This window comes from Cygnus olor, chromosome 7, assembly GCF_009769625.2.
Source record: "Cygnus olor isolate bCygOlo1 chromosome 7, bCygOlo1.pri.v2, whole genome shotgun sequence".
In the NCBI taxonomy this organism is placed as follows: domain Eukaryota; kingdom Metazoa; phylum Chordata; class Aves; order Anseriformes; family Anatidae; genus Cygnus; species Cygnus olor.
The window spans coordinates 33,958,995-33,981,754 of NC_049175.1; the positions used below are offsets into that span (position 1 = coordinate 33,958,995).

Here is a 22,760-nt window from a genome sequence, read left to right on the forward strand (position 1 = left end):
CTGTCATGTGTACACTAACAGAATCACTTCCAGCTGCAGTACTTTGGAGTGGAGCTAATAAAATAATTGTTATAGAAAATGTTTTAGTGAATCAGACATTTGGGGCCACCTGCCCTCAGGTAAGGTCAGCTAAAACTACTCCAGCACCAGCATATGACAACCTCACCTGTTTGTAAAACTCCCAGTGATCATTGTTCCACAAATCTTCTATCCTCTCCAGATCATTTCAGAGTTTCATTATTCTTCCAGTTATCATACTCTCTATAATAGCTAACATTTCTGCAAACCTTGATGCAAACTCTACACATCTTAATCTATTTTATGCATGTATAGTTATGGGAGGAAACAATTAAGCAGGTGAGAATTTGAAGAGCTAAAGCTCTATTTACAAGAAACTAAACAAGTACAGAAAACTTTCAGAGTTAAAAAAAAAAAAAAGTTCTCCTTTTCTGCTGCAAGAACCCCTTTGAAAGGGATAAACACTTACACAATAAGACATTCCGCACATGCTGGCACAGTTTAGTTGCATTGTTTCCAAGCTGTTGATAAATCAAGAGAAAGACTGCCACATGATATTTTTGAAAAGACTTCAGGAGATGATGAAATAGAAAAAAAAAATTAACCCACATTTTCAAAACTTAATTTACTAAAAACTTGGTTAAAATACCAGATTCTCACTTTTCAATGTTCCATAGCTGTAAGTTTTAAATCGTAGAATCACAGGATCGTTTGGTTGGAAGTGACATTCAAAACAATGCCATTCCAACCCCCTGCCGTGGGCAGGGACACCTCCCACTAAATCAGGTTTCTCAAAGCCCCATCCAGCCTGGCCTTAAATTCTTCCAGGGATGGGGCAACCACAGCTTCTCTGGGCAACCTGTTCCAGTGCCTCACCACCCTCTGAGTGAAGAATTTCCTCCTTATATCTAACTTAAATCTACCCGACAAAGGTACCCCCAACAAAGAGTCCCTCCCCAGTTTTCCTGTAGGCCCTGCTTAGGCACTGGCAGGCCGTTATAAGGCCTCCCCAGAGCCTTCTCTTCTCCAGGCTGAACAATGCCAACTCCCTCAGCCTGGCTTCACAGGAGAGGTTCTCCAGCCCTCTGGTCATCCTTGTGTCCCTCCTCTGGACTTGCTTTTACAGGTTCCTGTTCTTCTTGTGCTGGGGGCCCCAGGGCTGAACACAGCACTCCAGGTGGGGTCTCACAGGATCAGAGTAGAGAGGGAGAACCACCTGCCTTGACCTGTTTGTCATGCAAGATGTTATTTTATAAATAAAATATACATGACACACAACATTTATGTCACATGTAAACTGTTAGTTGAATCCCTGATAGACTACATTATTTTCAATACTATTTTTTAAACCAGATTGGGAAAGACAATTAATTACCTATGACATTGGAGTGTTTCTATTAGGCTGCCTTAGTTTTCCATGCTGGAGAGCTCACTATGTTTTCTTGGCCATAAGAAAGCTGGTGTGTGTGTGTGTTTGTGTATGTGCATGTGCGTGTGCACCAACCCATCCAGTCAGATAAACCCTGATGAGATAGAAACAAGGGCAGCACCAGCAGGGTCCTCCTTGCTTCATTACATGTTGTGATGCCTCCAGCACATCCCACTACACTATTACCCACTGCCAGTACAAGGTATACAGGGAATGTAGGAGCTGAATATCCCATATGAGATGAAAGCTGAGAGCTCAACTGTAGTTTTGGCAGACAGGACCAGGGTTTCACATCCTTTAAATGGTGCCAGACACCAGGGCTAGCATGTGGGGCAGATGTATTTCTATTTGCTCCTGTAATACTCATGTGTTTTTATAATCAATGTCCTTTTCAGTTCTCTGAATGTCATTATGAGAGCTCCCACATTGCTCTTACATGGATTCTTTTGTCTAAACAGAATAAATATACCCTGAAGTGATATCTGCTGCTCTTGGCATAGCACAACTCTCATGCTGAATTTACTTGTCGGACCTGTGTCTCAACAGCTTCAGAAGCTAAAAATTTCAGGATTTTCCAGAGAGCAAAATAGGAATTATGAAAAACAGGTACTTAAAATGTTGAAAATTACTGCAACCAGTATCAAAATTGTTTTTCTAGAAAAAGATCCTCCTGAACCATGTGCATCCAGAGAAAGAGGATGCCACAAAAGTCAGCAGTCAACATTATAAAAATTGCAACAGCAGAAAAAATCAGAAGCTAACAACAAACCTGACAGTTTTCTGAGGCTCAGGCTTGACCCAAGTATTTTCTGAACTCAGACAAAAGTGCAAGAGACAAGGCAGCACTTTGCTGTGTTAATTATTTACATAGGTACACACTTTCTCACTACTGAAACTTATTGTTTAATCAGTATGAGAAGACAACAACAGTCTATTTAAAGTTTTTAACACATACAAAGTCATGATAAGTTCATTTTCACAGGACTTTCCTTCCATTTTTCTGATATAAAGATTGCTTTCAGTGCTTTGTCATCTGTCCTGGTTTAATCCATTAAAAAAAATATCTGTGCAGCATGAAACATTGCTGTTGATCTCATAAAGTGTCGTCTAATAATTACAGGTTTTAAACAAGCTAAAGACAGAAACTGGTTGAAACAAAGCTTGTAGTGAAAAGGAACATGAAAAAGATGAGTAGGAGTATGGTAATTACATGCTTATGACTGTGACAGTAGGCAAAAGAAAACAGAACAGCAGATGGTATCTAAATCTAAAGGAAAATGTAAATGATGCTAAACTCAGACAGTTCTCTAAATAATGGTTTATTTAACAGCAGGTAGATGTTCCACCTGCTTGATAATTCAAGGACATGTATAGGAGGGACAGAATAGACTTCTTTGTTTGGTATCCTACATTATCATTATGTTATATACTGCAAGGCCTGTACTTCACCTTTGTGGCCATCTCTATGATTTTGCTATTGATTAAGTTACATTATATTTGATGCTTGTGATTGGTAGTCACACAAAACATCACCTCTTCTGTGACCTTGGTGGCCTTAGCATGGCCATTTGCAGCGTAGCCTGAGTAGTAGCTGGCCTCTAATTCAGTGAGGAAAATTAACATAACACTAAAAGCCAATAAAAAGAGCCAGAATTTTAGGACTTGCCCCCAGGAAGGTGGCTGAGCATTGTCATAAAGGTGCCATCTGAATGAGTGCAATGCAAGAAATCAGGTCTCCCTGATTTTCCATGCCTGTGCCTGCAATTAAGCCCAAAAGGACAAGAGGAGCTGGGCAGGGGCTCTGGCCAGCAAAGTGCCCGAGAGAAAAAGAGTTTATTCACAGAAGAGTAGAAAGCAGGGCACGGGTGCAGCCCAAATCTTTCACCAGCAGAAGCAGCACATTGGGTCTTATAAAACTGCTGGCTGAAGCACCAGCCAGCTGCCTAATGCCTGTTTCCAGCTATGAATTACTGTGTGTGTGTATAAACACAGTTAATAAGTTTCTTTGGCTTTGTTTTGCTCACATTATAATTCTGGAACCAGCAAATTATGAGACCACTCTGTATAGCCAGGATGTATTCATTGAAAGGTATTTTTAGTCATACTTTATTTCTCCATTCTAATGTAAAAGGTTGAAGAGGCAGGGAAAATATGCCTATGCATTCTTTAATATTTATATACTTATATATTTATATCACATATAAATATGTACGTGTTTTATAAATGTATTTCTCCAGAAGGTGCTAAAAATGCAATAAAATCCATTATCTGTTAAAAAAAAAAGGTCTATTTTTATAAAAAAAATAATATTTTAAAAGTATAATTATTTTCACTTTTCCTATGTCAACAGAACCTAACAAATATTGCTGCCAGTAAATATTGAATATATAGAGACAGCAAAACCATCTTGGAAGAACTTGTGATTACTTTAGATTGCTTGCTCCTCTAGTGTCTGGCCAATTTGCCCAGACTTTCTCCAGGGACTGAGGCATATTGTTGTCCGTGGTAGAAGCAAGCAGTTAGTCGATGAGATTTTGAAGACGCTGCCTGTGTCTTTCTAATTTTACTTTCTCTTTGTCTGTACCCCGAGTTGCATGCATGTTCCAAAATCCCCTATTTTGAGGATTTTCCTGGAGAGAGTTAGGCGTTCAGCATGGCCCACATGACTCCCCAGTCTCACGCTCCTTGTGCTGATCATCCTCAGCACTCATGAGCCTGCACAGTAAACCTGCAACGTCCTTTTCAGTTTTGCTTTAAGCTCAAGACTTTGAGTACATGGTCCCAGGCTGTCTTACAATGCGTTTTCTCCTTCTTCTTTCCATCTCAGCTCCAACTGGCCCATGCTACGACCTGCAGATGGGCTGATGAGATACTGCTTGCTATTCTGTATATTTTTCTTCTTTCAATAGATGCAGGTGCACACACTGCTGAAGCGGTTTCCCCAGGAGCCTGCAGCTCTTAATCATCCTATTAAAATGATTGTGTATTTGCCATAATCTTCACATTAAAATTATCTGCTTTGCATACACAGAGCTGTTCAAATTATTTGTTGTGAACAGCTGATTGAATTGAGTTCTGTTTGCTATTTACAAATCATCCCCTGCTAGTTCTCAGTTTTATGGAGATGTTGAGTCACCAGAACTTCAGGTATCTGTGGCTTGGGGGGCACAAGCACTGTTCCTCACAGTGAGCTGATCTTGGCACCCAGTTTCTGAAATGTGGTGGGGCACCTTCCACATTTCTTTGCATATGTTTAGCATCTATCCTGGTGCCATCCCTGGGCTTCAGTAGGGTATCTGAGATTTCCTAATCCTGACTGCATGCTTGAGACAGGAAGAACCGAGTCTCCCTAAAGCAGCAACGTAACAGAAGTAGCCTTGGTGACATCTTGGCAGCAGCAGCCTCCATGGATAGGGTTAAGCCATCAAAATAGATATATGTGCTGCCTTCTGCTTCTGTGGAACCTGCACATTTTTGTCTTTCCACACTGCTTTTCAGCCTTCTGTTCCAACCGGCTGATGTGCATAAAACAAGGGAGCTTCCAGGCAGCTGTTAATGTCAGTTGATGTAATTGCTAGCTTTAAATGTCTTGCTTACCCAGACACAGTGGGTAGATGTGAAAATGCTGCTCCTGCCTCAGAGCAGGAGGAGCAAGAGGAAGAAGATGACAGCCTCAGATATCTTCTGGTACTTCTTCAGAATCCATGATTTAAAAAAAAAAAATAAAAATGCTAGCTACCACAGTGACCATGAAGACCTCTCCTGCTCTGTTGTTTGTTTTTAAATTGTTGAACATGTTTTTATATTGAGGTTCAAGAACCCTGAGGTTTTTTTTGCCTTGCAGAAAGAAATGTGCATGCATATGGGATATCTCAAGGGCTTTATAAAGTTTAGGAACACTTCTCCTATTTAGGAATGGTGCAAGTGAACTTCTAATCAGGAAATACAATACTATTTTAGAGTTAGTTTCATAGCTTTTGCAAAACGCATTTGTTTATAACATGCAGATATCTGCTTTATTAAAGCAAATTTAGCTTTCATACATTTGAAAATTGTGATGTTATTCCATAGACAAAGGCAGTGAGCAGAAAAACTACCAAACGCTGGAGTGAATACTGCTGCAACCACTCCCTCCCCTTCCACTTTGTATTCACAAAAAAAAACCACCTCGATAGAGAGAAGCTCCTTGGTTTGTACATGAAGTACTGTTTGCCTGAACACAGGAAGAATGAAAAAAAAAAACAAGGAAACATTTTCCTTGCTCCCAAATATCTTTTCTCTCAACTCCTCTCCCTTTGGGATGTTTTGCACAAGCATGTTGCCAGCATGTTTCTTTCAGGCTTTTTCTTGGTTTATTTCTTGGCCCCTTACACTGTTTCTCTCCCAGTCATCCATACCACCACAAATCAGTAACCAGATTTTGGGAGAGGGCTGGCTGATGGAGGCAGGTACAGCTGAATTTTGAGGAGTTTCTGGAAAATCCATAATAAATGTACAGTGCTGGATGTGCCAGTTACCCCCATCAGTCCCCACATTTCCTTACAGTGCCATCTACCTCTATTGGGACCCCATGGCTGGTCTCCATTTCTCCCTCTTGCAGCAGTACAGCATCACAAAACCTTCTTTCACCAAAACAGGGTTCTTTTCAGCAGTGACTTGTACTATGGGTCTGTCTCTGGGAGGCTAATCCTTCTTGCTTAAAATATTGAGCTTACAGCTTAGAGAGGGCAGAAAAGAAAGACGGGGCAAAGGAGAAAAGGTACTGTCAGTTAATTAAAGAGATTATTAAAGTGATTTCCTGGGTCCAGAAAACACACTTATAAGCTCAATGGTAATGGTGGTCATAGAACTCCTATAAGAAAAGCAGTCTTAGGAAGCAGCAAGTGAAAAACAAAATATCTTCACAATAGTATCAAGTCACTGTCTTCAAATTTTTATTCCGGCTCATGCGAAGTCATGAGTTCATCTTAAAAATGATTAAATTAAGGAGAAAATGTAACTGAGGACATTGCTATTTGGCTATGGCTTTTCCAGATGCTTGTAACCATCTGATATGGGGCTTTCCTTTACAACTCTGAAGGTTAGAAATTTCTTCTAACAAAAGAAAATCTGAGCTTCTTCAGGGAGATCTCCAGCATAACTACAAGAGTTGGCAGCATTTTATCAGAACTCAAATTACAAGTTATTTTTTAGTAGTGTGTTTACAGCAGCACCCACGATGTGCTGGACCTTTTACAAACATTCAAGTGGCAATGGGTCACAAATTCTTGTGCAGAAAATCATCGTAGTTTCACAGCAGGAATCAGATAAAAAATAACTCTTTGTGAGCCATGACACTGTTTTTAAATGGTCGATAAGGAAGTCTACCAAATGCAGTGACAAAGCGTCTGGGCAATTTTATCTTGATGTCAGTAGATTTGGTTTGGCTTCAACAAGTAAGAATTTGTTCTTGTTACCTCCCTAAAACCTCTTTATAACCTAACTAAAATAAATACCTGGCAAAGATATTATATATTTCAAGATAGCATTTTCAGATGCAGAATTCACATGAGACATTGGGGTTTTCTTTAGCAGGTTTTTTTTTTTTTTTTTTTTTTTTTTTTTTTTTTCCGTCACTTTATTTGGAGGTTTGGAGGGATATTGAAACAGTTATATTCCATCTCTAGTTCTTAGGCTACAGCTTGATCACTGAAACAAATTCAATGACATATAATCAGGAAAGCTGATAAATACTACAGACTCCTACACTCTGCTCTGATTGTTACTATAATAAGGCTACATCAGTACAGTTTGGTTTTCCTAATGTCAAACAATTGGCAACTCCATAGCACTGATGCCCCGAGAGCTGCCTGTTCTCGTAATTGCTTCTGTCTACTGCAAGTAAGCATAGTGTACACTATATGCCCACACAGCAGCATATAAACACACACACACTAGTATCGTCATGGGTCATAACGACTCATTTCTACTCTATCATCTTTAGCATCCTTATTTGCTCCTTCTTCCCCCTCCAGAGTATATAATAATACACATTTATTTTATTTTAATTTGTGAATGGATCATTTCAGCATCCTCAACAGTTCTATAACATCTTTCTAGAAACTCAGCACCTCTCCCCAGATTCTCTGATGTGGGACTGTGGTAATTCAGAGCTATCCCTGTGCCTGGTATGGGCCAAAAACTCTGGAAAACAAGAGGTGAGTGGAGTCCCGGCTTGGCTTATTTCACGTGTGCTCAACTGGCTGTCCATCTTCCTGCCATTATAAGAATATTACACCATTTTCTCTTTCACAACAAATAAGAATTTCATGTCAAATGACCAACTCATTGATAGAATGCTTCCTTGACTATCTGATTTCCTAGCCTGAGCTTTTACCAACTCTCTTCCAGTTCCCTTGGTGTGAAAAGTACCCCTACTTCCCCTCCTACCAGATCTGAAAATTCAGAGTCATTTTCTGTTATTTGAAAAATTGCAGTTATCAATGTTCAGGGAGAAATGATTTATGAACATCTGCTTCTGAACTCTCTGGTTTGGGCCAGAAATCTTGAAAAGCCATCACTATGGCTGTTCTTTGTTGGACATCTCACTGAATGCTTCAAAAGAAAAGACTATTTGAAAAGTCAGGAAAAGGCAAGTTCAGGGAAGATTTTTTCTGGTCAAATAGGTGAAAGGAAGCTTTTGACTATAATCTTTTCCATGTTTCAGCTTTGCCCTGAAAATCTGTTCTCTCTCTCTCTCATTTTTCTTTTTGCTGCTCTCATGCTTTTTCTGTTCTCATTACCCAAACATTAGACCTAAGAAGTTAACATGTTCCCTGCAGATTACAAAGATGAGAGCCTGTGAAGTTCTATTGATTTATACTTTGTGCAGATCTTGTCCACAGTATTTCTTTTCAACCAGTGTTTTCAGAAACGGGGAAAGGTTGCACTTCTTCATTGTCCCTGGAGTTTGTGCCAGTAAGCTACCAAACAAGTGGCCAGATGAAACTCCATTATTTTCAAGTGCTTATTACATTTGATTTTCAGTCCAACAGCAAATCATCCAGCAGTCAAAGAATTAATAATACATTTGAAGAGTGTGATAAGCTGAAAAGTACTCTCTGGAGACTCATACTGCTTTAAGAATGATAGATTTCTTCCGAAGCCAAGATGGAAATTCACTGATTAATTTTACAAACACTTTTATTAGTGAGAAACTGATTTTCTTATGTTGGATTTTCTCCAAATCATGTATGTTCTGCACACCACCTAATGCTGAAGGTGGCATAGCTATTGACAATACAGTGCCATCAATATTTGAATTTAGAGTGACTCAGACTCATTAAACTGGTCCCTGGTGACCTTTTTAGGGCAAGAGTGCTACAAACCATGCAATGAAACATAACTGCAAAAACTCAATAAAACCATGTGCCAAATATCTCTCAAGAATACCTCAAGTTATAACATTTAAGCAACATAGTTTAGGATTTTAAAGCGGCATAGAAATAGAGGCAACAAATGATAGCAGAATATTTAGAATTAAACTAAATAAGTAGATTTAACAGTTTACACATAGTTTCTGGTGTAGCTGTTGACTTGATTGTCTTGGTCCTTCAACGCAACCATAGGGGGGCTGAAATGTTGCCAGAAAGCATTATATTATTAGAGCAACTCTAGATGTGATTCATTACCAAAAGTAGAAGAATAAGCTTTTGCATTTGTGAAGATACAGGGTAGATTATAGACACAGAGCCTGTTTTCCCATTCACTTCCCACTCCTTTCCACATTATACTATAAATCTCTCAGTTTTGTTTCTGAAGATCTGATCCAACCCTGAAGCCACCAGGAGCTGATCAGTGAGCTGGCTTAGAGCTATAGCATGCTTCTGGAAGACAACCAAAGTAATAACTAATGACTCAATTTGCCTTCGAATTAGAAGTCTCAGAAAACAGTAATAAGTAGGAATGTAGGAATGTGATTTTAAAGCCCTTACATTAAAAAAAAAATAAAAATAAAAAGAAATCACAACAAACCACAAACAAAACACCTGAAGCCATGTAATCAGATTCAGGTCCTTGTGGTAAGAAATAGATCTCAAATTTAAATCCCTCTGGTCTATTCAAGTAAGATTATGCTGTCATTGATCCTTATTAACCTAGGTATTGAATTTCTGTCACATCTAAAACATGAAAAGTAATTCCATTTTTCATACCTTACTTGCTGACAATAAGGCTGGCTGAATTTTGTTAGATCTTTAAATGATGGTTTACCCTGAATGCTCTTTTCTGTTGCTCTTGGGAGAGTACTGAGTTAATAAGAATGACTGTGGTGTTGACATAAGTGGTGTATTGAATTCTAGACAGCAGCTGCTGCAAATTAAGTGAGAGTTAATGATTAGAATAATTAAAATATCAGGTGGTTGATGTAACTAAATATGATAATAGGTGGGAATTGTTAACATTTTTCTCTAAACAGCACCAGTATTTCAGAATACACCAAAGAGATTTGGAATGTAAATTAATTCAAAAGAAAAGAGAAAGCTTTCTTTCCACAGCCATATTTTGGTATTAATATTGATAAATATTATTCAAAAATGCAGAGAAAGAATTTTGCTTGTTTATTTTGCTTGCAGAAAATAGTTTTTTTTTTTTTTTTTTTTTTTTTTTTTTTTCTCATTCTCATGGAACAGCCCATTCTTTATATGTATTTTAAAACTGATGTTATCACAAGCCTAGCTGGGATCCTACTGTCTGGGCATTTAGCAAGCTGCCATGCTTGAAACTACATGCTGGCTCACTCCATTTATGTATTTCTTTAGATCTGGATATGTCCTCTTCCATATACCTTTTTCTGGCCTTGAAATTCACTCTGTGAACATTGAAGCTTTATCCTATGAGACACCATCTTTCAGATGCTATCAGCCTCAGTCTACATGGAACATCACAGTTCCTCAGTGCAGAGCAAAGGGCAGGATGATTTGTTATTTAACCCACTGGAGACAAGTGATCATTTTGGTACAGAACTCAACTTTAAACACATCTATAATTTTTTCATAAAGTCTTACAGAAATTATAAAAATCTGAATGAGCCTGGCTGATGAGGAGAGGTAAGTGCTTGAAAGGTCTCTGCAGATGAGTTTAGTAGGGAGAGTCAAGCCAAGAGGCCTGAGCAGAAAACTGCAGGGGATATTATTTAATCCAGCCCGTACAAACCACCAGACACAAGGGAGGTGAAGGTGGGTGTATAACCTCTTAGAGCCTGGCTCTCTGTATCTGATTATTAAAGGTGTTAGTATGAATGAAAAGGCAGATAGCATGGAAAAACACAGATATAAAGCACCTTTATATTCATTACCTGTTTTTTGTTTTGTTTTTGTTTTTTTTTCCACTTTTTGTTTTTTTTTGTTTTTTTTTTTTTTCCACTTTCCAGAATCTTGTTCTTGGCATTTATTTTATTTTTTTATTGATGTGTTATTTTCAGCTAGTAATGAGTTAAAATGGTGTACCAAAAATCATCCAATAAACACAGTCCCTCTGAAATTTATGAAAGGCATAAACCCATCCTTTTGCTGCCTAATGAGCAAGGAGCATATAATGAATGGAAGAACACTGTTTAAAATATTCAATGTAGAGAAATAATCCAAATCTCCATTAAAAAAAAATATTAAAATGGTAACTTGCCAGGGTAAGAAGACAGAGGAGCTACCTGTCTTGCAAATTGTCCTGCAAACCTGAATGTGGAGTTGGTGGATTTGTAAATCTCACCTAGGCTTAATCTGGCAATATACACTGCACAATGATGACTACATCAGTGGAAGTTGGCAGACAATAGTTATTTACTGGCTTACTGTTCCAGGCACAAGATTGCATTCACCATGATGGCTTCATTGACCATAAATTTTGCTGCTCAAAAATCTTATTAAAGTGTCATAGTGAAATACAAAAATGTCATCTCAAGCTAAATGACCTTTAAAAAGAAATTAAAGATTAGTAAGAACATCGGACTATGTATAAATGTGATTTAAGCTTGGAAAAGTGAGGAAATACTAGAATAAAGATCTTAAACATCTACAAGTTAATCACCTGAAGCTTAAATACATTCATAGCCTTTTATTAAGGACTGGTTCACCTGTTATACCTATTTATGGAGAGGACTGAAAAAAGTGCTTGCCACTGTGGTAGCACAGATAAGCACAGGCAAAAGCGGTACTAAAATTACCCATGAAATCAACTGTAAAAAAGTACTGCCCCTCTCTCCACGTGTGCAACTACAGTAAGAAAGAGTAGCTGCTTATCCTGTGGTGTTCCCATGCCAGCCTAGCAGCATACCAGAGCAGAAAGTGACACTGCCCCAATCTATACCATTGGCATAGGCTTGTACACTTCCTCACGACAGGCTGGTGGCTGCAACCTGGCTGAACTCACATGGGTACACTACAAAGTTAAATGGTGAAGAGGGACTTCTGCCTCCAAACTTGGATATTTTACATACCAATGTTAAAGGTTAACTAATTAAAGGTGTTGGTGTGACACCACTTGTACCTCATTTCAAGTTAACCCATCTTTCTTCAGGTGTTTCTCAAAAAAGTCCAGCACCCACTGTAGAATGATGAGAGGCAAGTAAATCTGGTTGTATAACTGTCACTGATAGTTAAATCCACAGTTTGGGAAGATATCCTGAATTCGTTGAAAATAATGAGCTGAATTTATAGGGAAAAAACCTCCACAACTATACATGGATAAAGGAAGGGAAAGTATTTGGTAAGAGAAGTTGAAAATACACAACAGACTTAAAACATCCAATGAAACATTGCATTTCTTCATCAGCGTAGTCAACAACTTCATCTGCATTCAGTTTTATCAGTGTGTGTTACCCACACTGAGTTCAATTTCACAATACTCAGATAATCCTACCAGACTTCTGGTGCCAGTAGATTAAATTTGATTTAGAGATTACCAAGATCCAGTACACCCATACTAACATGTGTAAGTAGATATTGTTTTAGTAGATACAGAATTATTGGCTTCAGCATTCCCAAGCCGATTTGCAGATACTAAGATATGTCTTCCAGAGGTTAGCATACTTGCAGTAACTAAAATTGATGAGAAAAATTGAGAGGTTGTTATAGAAATTATGGTAATTAAACAGATAAAAAAATGAATAACTAGATGGCATGACATGAGGACTCAAGGAGAAGCCAGCTCATGCTGTATTTTGTGACTGTCAGCGCTCTACATAGGAGCAGAAGACTGATGGCTGGTATTATCAAAGAGAGTGGAATACGTCCTGTTACAACCTTTTATTTGTTCAACCTTTACTGTGTGGGTGAGATTGTGGAGCTGAATTTCTGATTACTTGAAATAATTACTTTTTTTTTTCCTTTATATCAGGAATGATGAAAGCTCGGCAAAATCCTCATATATGTAGCTGTTAAAATGAAACTGTAATTATAAAAGGAGTGTATTTATCTGTAAGATTTATTTCCTTTCTTTTCTTTAGGGTTGCAAATTTTTTCTACAACAATAAAATGAAAGGAGATAAAAAGCACAGAATTTAGCATAAAATACTATTTTAAAGACGGGGAAAAAGTAAATAACTAGAAAATACTGGCATCTGAATTTATTGGTTTGTGGCATGGATATACATGGAGATTAAATAGCAGTACCATGTATTTAAAAAGAAAGAAAGAACATTTTAACTCCCAAGTGCATTACTATAGTAGCAAATAGGGCACACTTCATTTTGGTACTATTGTATTCAGGGCAAGCATAAGCATCTTATCTCAGCATGAGATATTCGCATATCTGAAGTTACTAGTAAATTTCTTTTGAACTTGCACGTTCAGTTTAAAGGTGCTGAACAATCACAAAATAATTGCAGTGACGACTACACTTGATGTCTATTAGGCCATTTATTTAGTAATGCCTGGACCAAAATAGAGTAAGGTCACCTGCATTAGTCATAGTTCTGCTACACTCAAGCACATGCAAGCACTAGTCACTGCCAGCAGAGAACACCAGGGCCACTGTCTTCAGCATTTATGTTAGTGACGTCTGCAGCGATCAGAATCCATTTAATTTTAGCTAACAGACATCAAATGCCTTCCCATGAAATCCACTTCTCACTACTGAATAAAAAATGTCTTGTTTGTTGAGATAACCTCATACCTGGGAACAGAGCATAGGGACGGTTAGGTTTGTAAAGTAAATCTCAGAACAGCCTGAAAAGTTATTACAAGGTAGAAAGAACTGACCTGCCAGGACTGACTGTCCAGCTAGTGGTTTCCACCTTCAGTCTGAATATTAGTGAATTACATTTGACTCCTCTTTTCCCTGTTTGCGTCTTCGTGCAAACAACCCCCCAGCAAAATGATTGGGACTTCATAGGATTCAAGAAAGAAGCTACCTAAGGAACTTCATCAGTTCATAACAAAAAAATCAGTCATGCTGGCAAATTAGCAGGAAAATTTTTATGCTGTCACTACTCAAAAAAAAAAAAGTTTCTCATCATTACCTGAAAAAAGAATGATATCACTTGTCCTTTCTCAGATGCTAAAAAAAAAACCTTCTTAACAACTTTGCTGTTAAGTTCGTAGCTCAAAATAAAAATATGGAACATAGAATGTTGTAAAGGTAACAAATAGAGTGAAAAAAGTAAAATATCATTCAAAATGCTAATGTGATGATTGGATTATTTGTTTACCTCTATTATTTAATTTAAATGATGCTGACTGGGAGCTGGAGTTCGATAATTTCAGTTATAGAAAATTGTGTGCACCCTGTTATTTTCTTTGTGCCTTTGCTGTCAAATACATTGCTGTAATTTAATGGAATTTGCAGAACAAACATAGGCTGGAATTGTCTATGAAATTTAATAATAGGACTATTTATTATGCAAGGGTTCATGATTATACTATTCATTCTGAAATCTTTTGCCTTTTGTGTTTACAAGATTCTTTGCTGACAAGAAAAAAGATTTAGTACAGAGGGCAAGTAATATTTTTACAGTAAGTTTTCTATTTAGTTTATTTTTCCTGTTTTGAATGATAGTTGGGTGAATGTCTTTTCCAAGAATCATATCAAGATATGCAAGAACTGTAATAGCAATTAAAAAGTTTTAAACAAACTATTTGGAAGTGTACATTGCAGCCTCACTACCATGCATATTAAAAATGTTTGTTTATCCACAGACTTTTGACTGGCTAAAAAGGTACAGCTGGCCCTTCTTTTGGTATAACTAAGGTCACAACATTGAAGCTAACAGAACAAAATCGATTTTCACCAGCTGATGGTTTGATGAGTGTTTATTTAGTTCATTCTTTCCTAGATCTGATCTGCATCTTTACCAAACCTCAATCCTATCCTGCTGTACAACTTTGTTACTTAAAAGACAATAAAAAAGCACAAATCCAACTCTAAGAATAGTGAGGCCAGAGAAGCAGCAGCTGTAATGGTAAGATGAGGAGACCATGTAAAGGAACATGAAATCTCTTGCATGTTATGGAACACAGGGACACAAGGTGTGCATGAGCACAAAAGGCACTTATAGGCAGGCCAGAATCAAGAAAAAAGATGCTGCCAGTGGATTTGTGAACTATATACATGCCCATGACCAAGCCTGCATCCATGACGAAAGCTTCATTTCGAGTCCTTCTCCTGGGTCAGAGGGGAGGTGCTATGGCACAGTGCTGCAGTGATCTTTATCAAGCAACCTTTTTGTTAGGTTTAGAAAACATAGCCTTCTAAAGCAGAAGAGAAAACGCTCTGGGCATTAAGTTCTGGAATCAGATTATGATGCTTGTCCAAAAGTCTCTTTCAGGGCAAGAGACTGAAATTTGACACATTTTAATGATGTTCAGCAGAAGCTGTGCCCTCTCAGCTTTCCTCCCATATGTGGATAAAATGTAAAGAGCGTCATAACTTTTTTGAATTGCAAATATATATCAATTTTATACTTTAGAAACACCATTTTTCATTTTTTTCATTCAAAACAACATTTCTCATTTACAAGTATCTCTCTTTCTTTTTCCCTTCTCTATATTTAAAGAAAACAGATTTACAAAGGATTAAATAATCCACAGGCAAAAAAAAAAAAAATCACTTCAGTTTAACTCAAAACATATTTTTACATTCTTCCCGCCTCTCCCCCACACACTGGGGCTTATTTCTCTTCAGCTCAAACTGAATTTTGTTTCCAATTTTTCTCCAAAAGAACAAACCCACATCCAGCTCCCCTAACAGAAAGGCCTCGCGCAGGAAAATGCGTATGAAGAGATGGGCTACATAACTCTCACTACTGCTACAGCTGGGCTGATGGAGGCAGAGCTGAGGCCTATCTCCGCTGCCGCCACTGCCGAGCCCGCTGCCGGAGCCGCCGCAGGGACAGGCTGATTGGCTGCTTCCCAAACTTCCTCATAATTTCCTTGATCCTCGCCAGGTTGGTTTTGGAGATGGTGAAGTCGCACTGGGTGGCTCCCATGTCGTAGCCCACCTCGCAGGTCTTGGTGGCACCGGTGTAGCCCTCCGCTTTCACGCTCACCACGTATTCCCCTGGGTTGAGAAGCCGCCAGTAATCCCCATCAGCTCCTGTTTGAAAAAGGGATGGTTTTAGGACAGGGCTCCTTTCTTAATCAGGGACCTACTTGCACCACACATGAGGTCCTGGCCAGACCACCTGAACACACGTAGGTTAGTGCTGGGGCTATGTGAGAGTGTGTACCATATCGACTCTGAGATCTAAGCATCCCCTTCCATAAAATCTTACATTGAGCTTTATTATGCTAATTTTCCTACAAACTATAATTCATCAGGGTACTTGCTTACCTGTAAATGCATGAACAGTGTCACTGTAATCAACTAAATCACTTGTGCATAAAACATTGTATTTTAACACCTCATTCAATCAGGGCTTTCCTTTCATTTCATCTTGGTTTACCCATATATACACTAGGATGGTTTTAGACTTTTTTAAAAATATTATTCTAACCAGAAAGTATACATCGCTGAGGACCAAAAACAATGAAACATCAATATCTGAAATTAATTTTTCAGCCAATCCTGGGAAAACCCACTGTGGACTGAAAGTGCATATTCAAATATGCAATTATATATATCTAAATAGAAATGCAATATCTTGCATACAAAGAGTTTTTGTTTGTTTTTAGTACTAACATTTACTGACAGCCCTGCTATCACTAGCCTTGGGTTGCTTGCAATGTAGTGTTGCAAAAACTAAAGACAATTTGTATGAAAATATTATATTTGTGAAAAAATCAGACTAGCTGGCTTCTGTTTAAAGAAAAATGATTTTAATTTAGGCCTTTGTAAAATAGAAAGTGTTTACAAGCAGCAAGCATTAGCAAAACAGCGATATCTACTATACCCTGATATTGCAGCCTTTGACTGCAAGCATGAAATTGTGTGCAAGCACACCTGATACTGTTAGTTCTTGCACACCACCTTGCTCAGGTGTTTCTTTCAGACACTTCAGCCCTACTTGGTGGTGGCCAAAGTCTAGATTTGCTCTTTCTCAAGACCTTAGGAATGGCACTCTTAGAAAGGATCCTCTGAGGAACACTTTATTTAGTTCTTCTCCTTTATTGGTGGGTCCGTTGACACCCTAACCAAAAGACAAAACTGAAAATTGCCCAATTTGTTGCTAGAGGCTCATTTTTATCTGTAAATGCCCTTCAGCATGTGCCCTGGGTGTACCTGGCCAGTGCTCACTGCCATGCTGCATTGGACCCTGCTGCAGCACAGTAAAAGGAAGCACAATTTGGTTCCCACTGACGTTTGTTTCCATGACCATGTCTCCAGGGATGTTGCTACATGGCTAGTGAATGCTGCATGCCCCCAACTCGTGGCTGTGAATTCATCCCTGCTCAGATGTTGGCTTTAGCCCCTGGGATTCAAAGCTGACCCATAATTTTTTGACACGTTTAGCCAGCAGTTCATCATAACCCTGCACAAGGCCAGGAAAAAATCTGCAAGTTCACACACCACAAGGAAACCATTACACATTCGGATATTAAGCTGTTAAGCACGATGCATTTTACCTCCTTTTCATTCACAAGTAACTAGACATTAGTGCCTCTGTCAGCTGTCATCACCCAGAATTTAATACCAGACTAAAAGGGTAGGGTTGTTTTGTTTCATTTTTTTGAAAATTAGGTTGAATGATGCAGAAGGTAAAAAATAAACAAATAAAAATCAGAGCAGATGGCAAGAGAAACAATTAAAAATACAGATACTTTTATCAAATACTAAGACTACTAAATTAACAGTCTCCAATGGGAGAAGGCTGAAGAAAGGCTATGTCCATATCCAAAAGCTGGGTCTGGAATGAAATTTTCATGTCCATTCAGGTAAAATAAAAATGCAGCAAAAATATATATATATATTAGAAATTAAATGTGTCAGATAACTCCAGAAACACTCTAGTTAAAAGGGGTGCTCTGAGCCTGATAGGATCGATCAACCTTTTACAACTAAATGACTTTAACTAAATGTTATGAATTTAAATACATTATTAAAATTATCCTAATACTCTGTTATCTACAGAGGTCCCCAGGAAATCTAGTCATGGTGATGCATGCCCAATGCATACAATAACTAAAACTTAACTTTTCTCTGCTGAACAGGCAGTCAGCAAGGAGAAAAAAACTGGAGAATTATAACATTAGAAATATGCTTAGCTGAGACTAATGTTATTAAATATTAACTAAATGCTACTTCAAAATCTTTCAGTTTGGTTACATAATGTATGCTGAAAGCATATCAAGTTTACCAAAATATTCATAAATCTTTCTCTGAACACTGTGTGAAATTAAATTAATTATGCTTAATTGCAAAAATCATACAGAAATGTGCATCTGTCTTTGAATTCTGGTAAAGACTCCAGTACAGAAATGCTTCACTAGAAGGGAACTGTACATTTCTTGATCAAGACACTAAATACTCCAGGTTTAACATTGTCTTAATTGTTTACTGCAAGCAGTCAGAGGCTGCCACAGGTCAGGTGGCTTCTCTTTCTGTGGGTGCATGCATGTGTGCACACAGGCAGTGATGGGAGGTGTCACGAGAGAAACCCCCAGGCAATGGTGCTTTTGGAAGGTGGTCTTTTCTGTAATGACATTTGGCTTGCTTGTTTCTCTCCTGCTAGTATATACAAGCAGTTAAAACACTAGAAATTCCACCTTCCAGTTACTTTTCATTGCAGCAATTATTGGAGCTGCCCAGTGGGTGCGGGAGGAGAGGCTCTGTACTATCCTGAAAAGGTGCCACTGAGTTAATTTCTGTATCGAGAGGCCCTTTCCCTATCCTTGAGTGATCCAAACCTGAAATGCTGGCACAATTTTGAAAATATGATAGAATATGCTCAAGTCTGCTTCCTACTCTGGTAACAGGGCACATTTGATCTACCCATCCAAAAAAATATATAAATAAATTAAAAATGAGCTAAAGCACTGCAAAAACAAGCAGGTGATAGAAAACAAAATATAACCCTTTGCCAGGTACTTGGAAAAATGCCACTGGAGTATGATTTGATACACCCATTGGCCATAGTAAATCAGAAGCATTTTACAAATTCCTTTCCCTTTGTAATGGAAAGTCCACTGACCTCTGCTAGTGGGATCAAGAAGGCATCCCAAATAATTGCCTGCACTTGCAATGCAGGGAAAAAAGAGTGTCCAGTACATTTGTCCATCCAATCAATGAACTCTTTTCTGAAGGTTATCTCATAGAGCATAGTCCACATCTAACTGTAACACCATGCAATCAGAGTGAAGCAATAATTACACCTACATCAAAAGAAAATAGAATAATCTTCCATAAGGCTTACTCTCTAAATCAATAATTTCAATTAGCCTGTTAATATTATCAGTTTAGTGCCACCCGTATCCTTTTTCAATAGGATATATTGTACTGCCAAGAGAAAATAAAGGACTTTTTGTGCATTCTTTTTTTGTCCACAGAAAAGAGCGGAGAAATTTTCTCAAACAAATAAATATTATTAAAATACCTTTACACACAATTTTGTCTGCTGTACAGGGTAGCCAAACACATCAGTGTATCAAAGAAAAAGCACGTACCTTACAGCCCAGATCACTTTAAACAAAATTTAAATGAATAAAGATAGTGGCCACAATTCTTCTTCCATTTGCATTATTTTTATATCAAGGCAACTCAGACATTTAAATTGATTAATTTTTCATTTAAAATGTATAAATGAAAGACAAATGCTGACAAAAGAAAGCCTTCTTTCTCTAAAGTTGTCATTTAAATTTTTTTCTGCACCATAAATTCTGCAGTTTCAAGACCAACATATACATTGTTATCTGTGTAATATAAAAGAAGATAGAACTCCCTCTCCCATCTATAAAGTGATTCACAAACAGTGTCAAATTCAGTACTTCTCCTTAAATAAACAAACAAAAATAATGAAACTATTACTTTTGCTTGTACCAAGAATTTCAGATTGACATTAGCCACAGAAGCTCAGCTCTACACCTCATCCAAACAGCTGTAAGCTTCCCAAGAGTTGCAAGCTGGGTTCTGGAACCTTGCACAGTTATTGCCATGCTACCAGGACTCATTTCCATATGCTTGTCCATTGTTTTTAAACAGTCAATTTTTATTTCACGTAGCAATCCAGTATGCAGAGAGCTGGAGATTAATTTCCTCTTGCATTTGTTTAGTCTCAGGCAGAGTAATATCTTAATTCCATTACCAGAGCAATGCAACCCACCGTTTATGGCAGTCTTCCAAGATAGGGAAGACCAACTGATTACTTTCATTCCCACTATCATTTCCCACTGGTCCCATTTTGAAATATTTAAGGAAGAGTCATTATTGCCTAATTAAGTATCTGCCATCCAATGTTTTCTTGGATGAACAACAGAGACATGGTAGCACTGAAGTAAAATTAATTGTAAACTAAGTTAGATATTCCAAGATTTATTATCTGCTCAGATAAAACATTGAAGAGTTGGAAGTCTCTTATCTAACGCTCGGTGATGCTCTATAACCTGGAATCAGCCAACATATCAATGTGGCATCCTGTACCTCAGTGGCAAGCAATCAGACAGACTCTTGCTAACAACAGGTCTTGCTTGGCCATCTCCTTTCTCATGCTCCTCTCCCTGCTCCATACCCTCTGTGGTTTCTCTAACAACAGAGCTCACAAGCACAGTGATGACCATAAACGACTGTATAGGACCTACACAAACACAGCAGCCAATGGACACTATCCAGCCCCCAACCTGCCAACAACAGTTTTCGGGTATTACCATTAATCCTGTAGTTGCTGGTATCTATTTAAAGCAGTACTTTATTTAGAACCATGACTCCTTGCCAGGCCATTAAATAGGCCTGGAGTTTACTCTGAATATAAACATCTGTGTCTGGGTATAGACTAAGGCTGTACAAACAAGGCAACTATCCATTTGTCCATTTATTTATTTTTTTAAATACATATAGAACAGCCATTCTCTGGGCTGCAATCCACCCATTCAAGTCCTTGTTTCAGCTGGGCCCCACCAGGTTATCTTTTATGACACTTTGCAGAAGGCTCTGCAGCATGTGAAACTCCACTTCCTGTAGCAGCTGTTCCTCCTCTGGACACAGCTCTGGATCACATCTCCAACACATTCCCATAACATAACAGCCAGAGAAGCACTCTGTGCAACGAGCTACTACTACAGCCTTGTTTAGCTGTGCTGCAATTACTCTGGGTTAGAGCTACATTACCTTTTCATGAGAAAAGGAAGAATGACTTCTCTTTTAACACAGCCTTACTCAGGCTATAGATTTTGGGCAGATACAAGGATATTTGCTCAATACTTCAGAAAAGGTAGGAAGAAGAGGAACAGGTCCAAAAGGAAAGCCATAGTTCTGTTCTCGTCTACGCAGCTATGCCATGGAGAGAAAGAGCTCCCCAAATACCATCCCTTCTGCAATGCACTCCTTGGATTACATCTCTGCTGGTTTTACTCAGAAAAGACTTTAAGTTGTAATGAAGTTCTGTGTGGTTTTTTGTTTGTTTTTAACCATAAAATTGTTCATTTCCACTGACTTTCTATTTTAAATCTATTTTTACTTTTATTATTATTATTACCTGTGCGAATATCATGGTTAACACCTTCTACTGAAATAATGGCATTTGGGATTCCCCTTCCATGTACATCTTTCACTATGCCTTTGATGCCCCGATGGACCTAATAGGAGAAATAAATAAATATTACACAGCAATGAGCAGAACCATCATTAGGAAGATACAGCAAATCATTAATTTCTCATGTGAATCAGGTGCATCCTATTCTTGTTTTGGTGCTCATGCTTGTGAATCAATTTACAAATTCTGTTGGGATCCTAGAAACATCAAATTCAAGAAACTAATTAAAAAAGCAGATAAAAAAGCAAACAAAGGGTTTTTAGGTGCTCTTTTCTGGCAAGCTCTGCAACTTGCCAAATTTTAACAAGCTTTGTTATTTTGTCCTCTGAAATTAAGACAGTCTGGCTGAAATTATATGCCAGCGTTGCTTACAGTTAAGCTTTCTTTCATAAATATCAATAATCATGCAATTTCTACCACTTGAAGTGTTAGTGAAACCTTACTTTGAAAAAGCCTATGAAGTTGGGAAGATGTTATCCCAGTGAATTTGCAGGGGCTGTACGGCACAGACTTCACATTATAGGGACCATTTCTGTTTTTCACATAAGCATAGTTACAGCTGAAATATTTGCACAATGCAGACAGCTTCTCCTTCATGGGGATACAATGTGAGCGTGAAGCCTAAAAACTACATTTGACTTCCTAAAGCCACCTAGCAGTTTGTATAGAAACTTCTGCCAGAGCAGGACAATAATTACAGCCATGTGAGAAATACATCAGAAACCCCAGACTGCTTTGAAAACCTCGGTGACAGCATTAGTACAGCATGAGGGGCAAGGGCTGGGAGATGCTGAAGGCAGCAGCAGGTGGCTCAGCTCCTGCTTTGCATCGCAGCACTGCTCCGCTGGGCCTCAGCCCCAACAAGGCTCAACACAAATGGTCACAGCAACCTCAGGGAAAGCCAGAGCTGCTCCTTAAACTCTCTTTCAGTCTGAAAGGAGTCATCAAGTTACTCAGGAGTTGTTCTTCTGTCAAATACCTGCTCCATAAAAACGATCAGGGATTCCCGGTTGTTCTCCCATTCTTCAGGCAACTCGCTTTCATGGGGATACTTGTCACAGCCCACATAGATGGACAGCTCAAAGCAGTTTGTGTGCAGGTAGCTGAAGTCATTTATGCCTGTCAGAGAGGAGGGATAAAAAAGGAAAAAAAAAATAAAAT

At 38.3% G+C, this 22,760-nt stretch overlaps 1 protein-coding gene across 1 annotated transcript in view; it reads right to left on the reverse strand.

Annotated features, from left to right (window-relative positions):
* Positions 1 to 10,891: 10,891 nt before the first annotated feature.
* Positions 10,892 to 22,760, reverse strand: part of CPXM2 (carboxypeptidase X, M14 family member 2) — a 77,497-nt gene continuing 65,628 nt past the window's right edge. The window contains exons 11-13 of the mRNA XM_040564072.1: positions 22,579 to 22,718; positions 21,543 to 21,642; positions 10,892 to 16,012 (exon numbers count right to left, since the gene is read on the reverse strand). Coding sequence (XP_040420006.1) covers positions 15,759 to 16,012; positions 21,543 to 21,642; positions 22,579 to 22,718 — 494 coding nt within the window. The 3' untranslated portion in view covers positions 10,892 to 15,758. The remainder of the gene's footprint in view (positions 16,013 to 21,542; positions 21,643 to 22,578; positions 22,719 to 22,760) is intronic.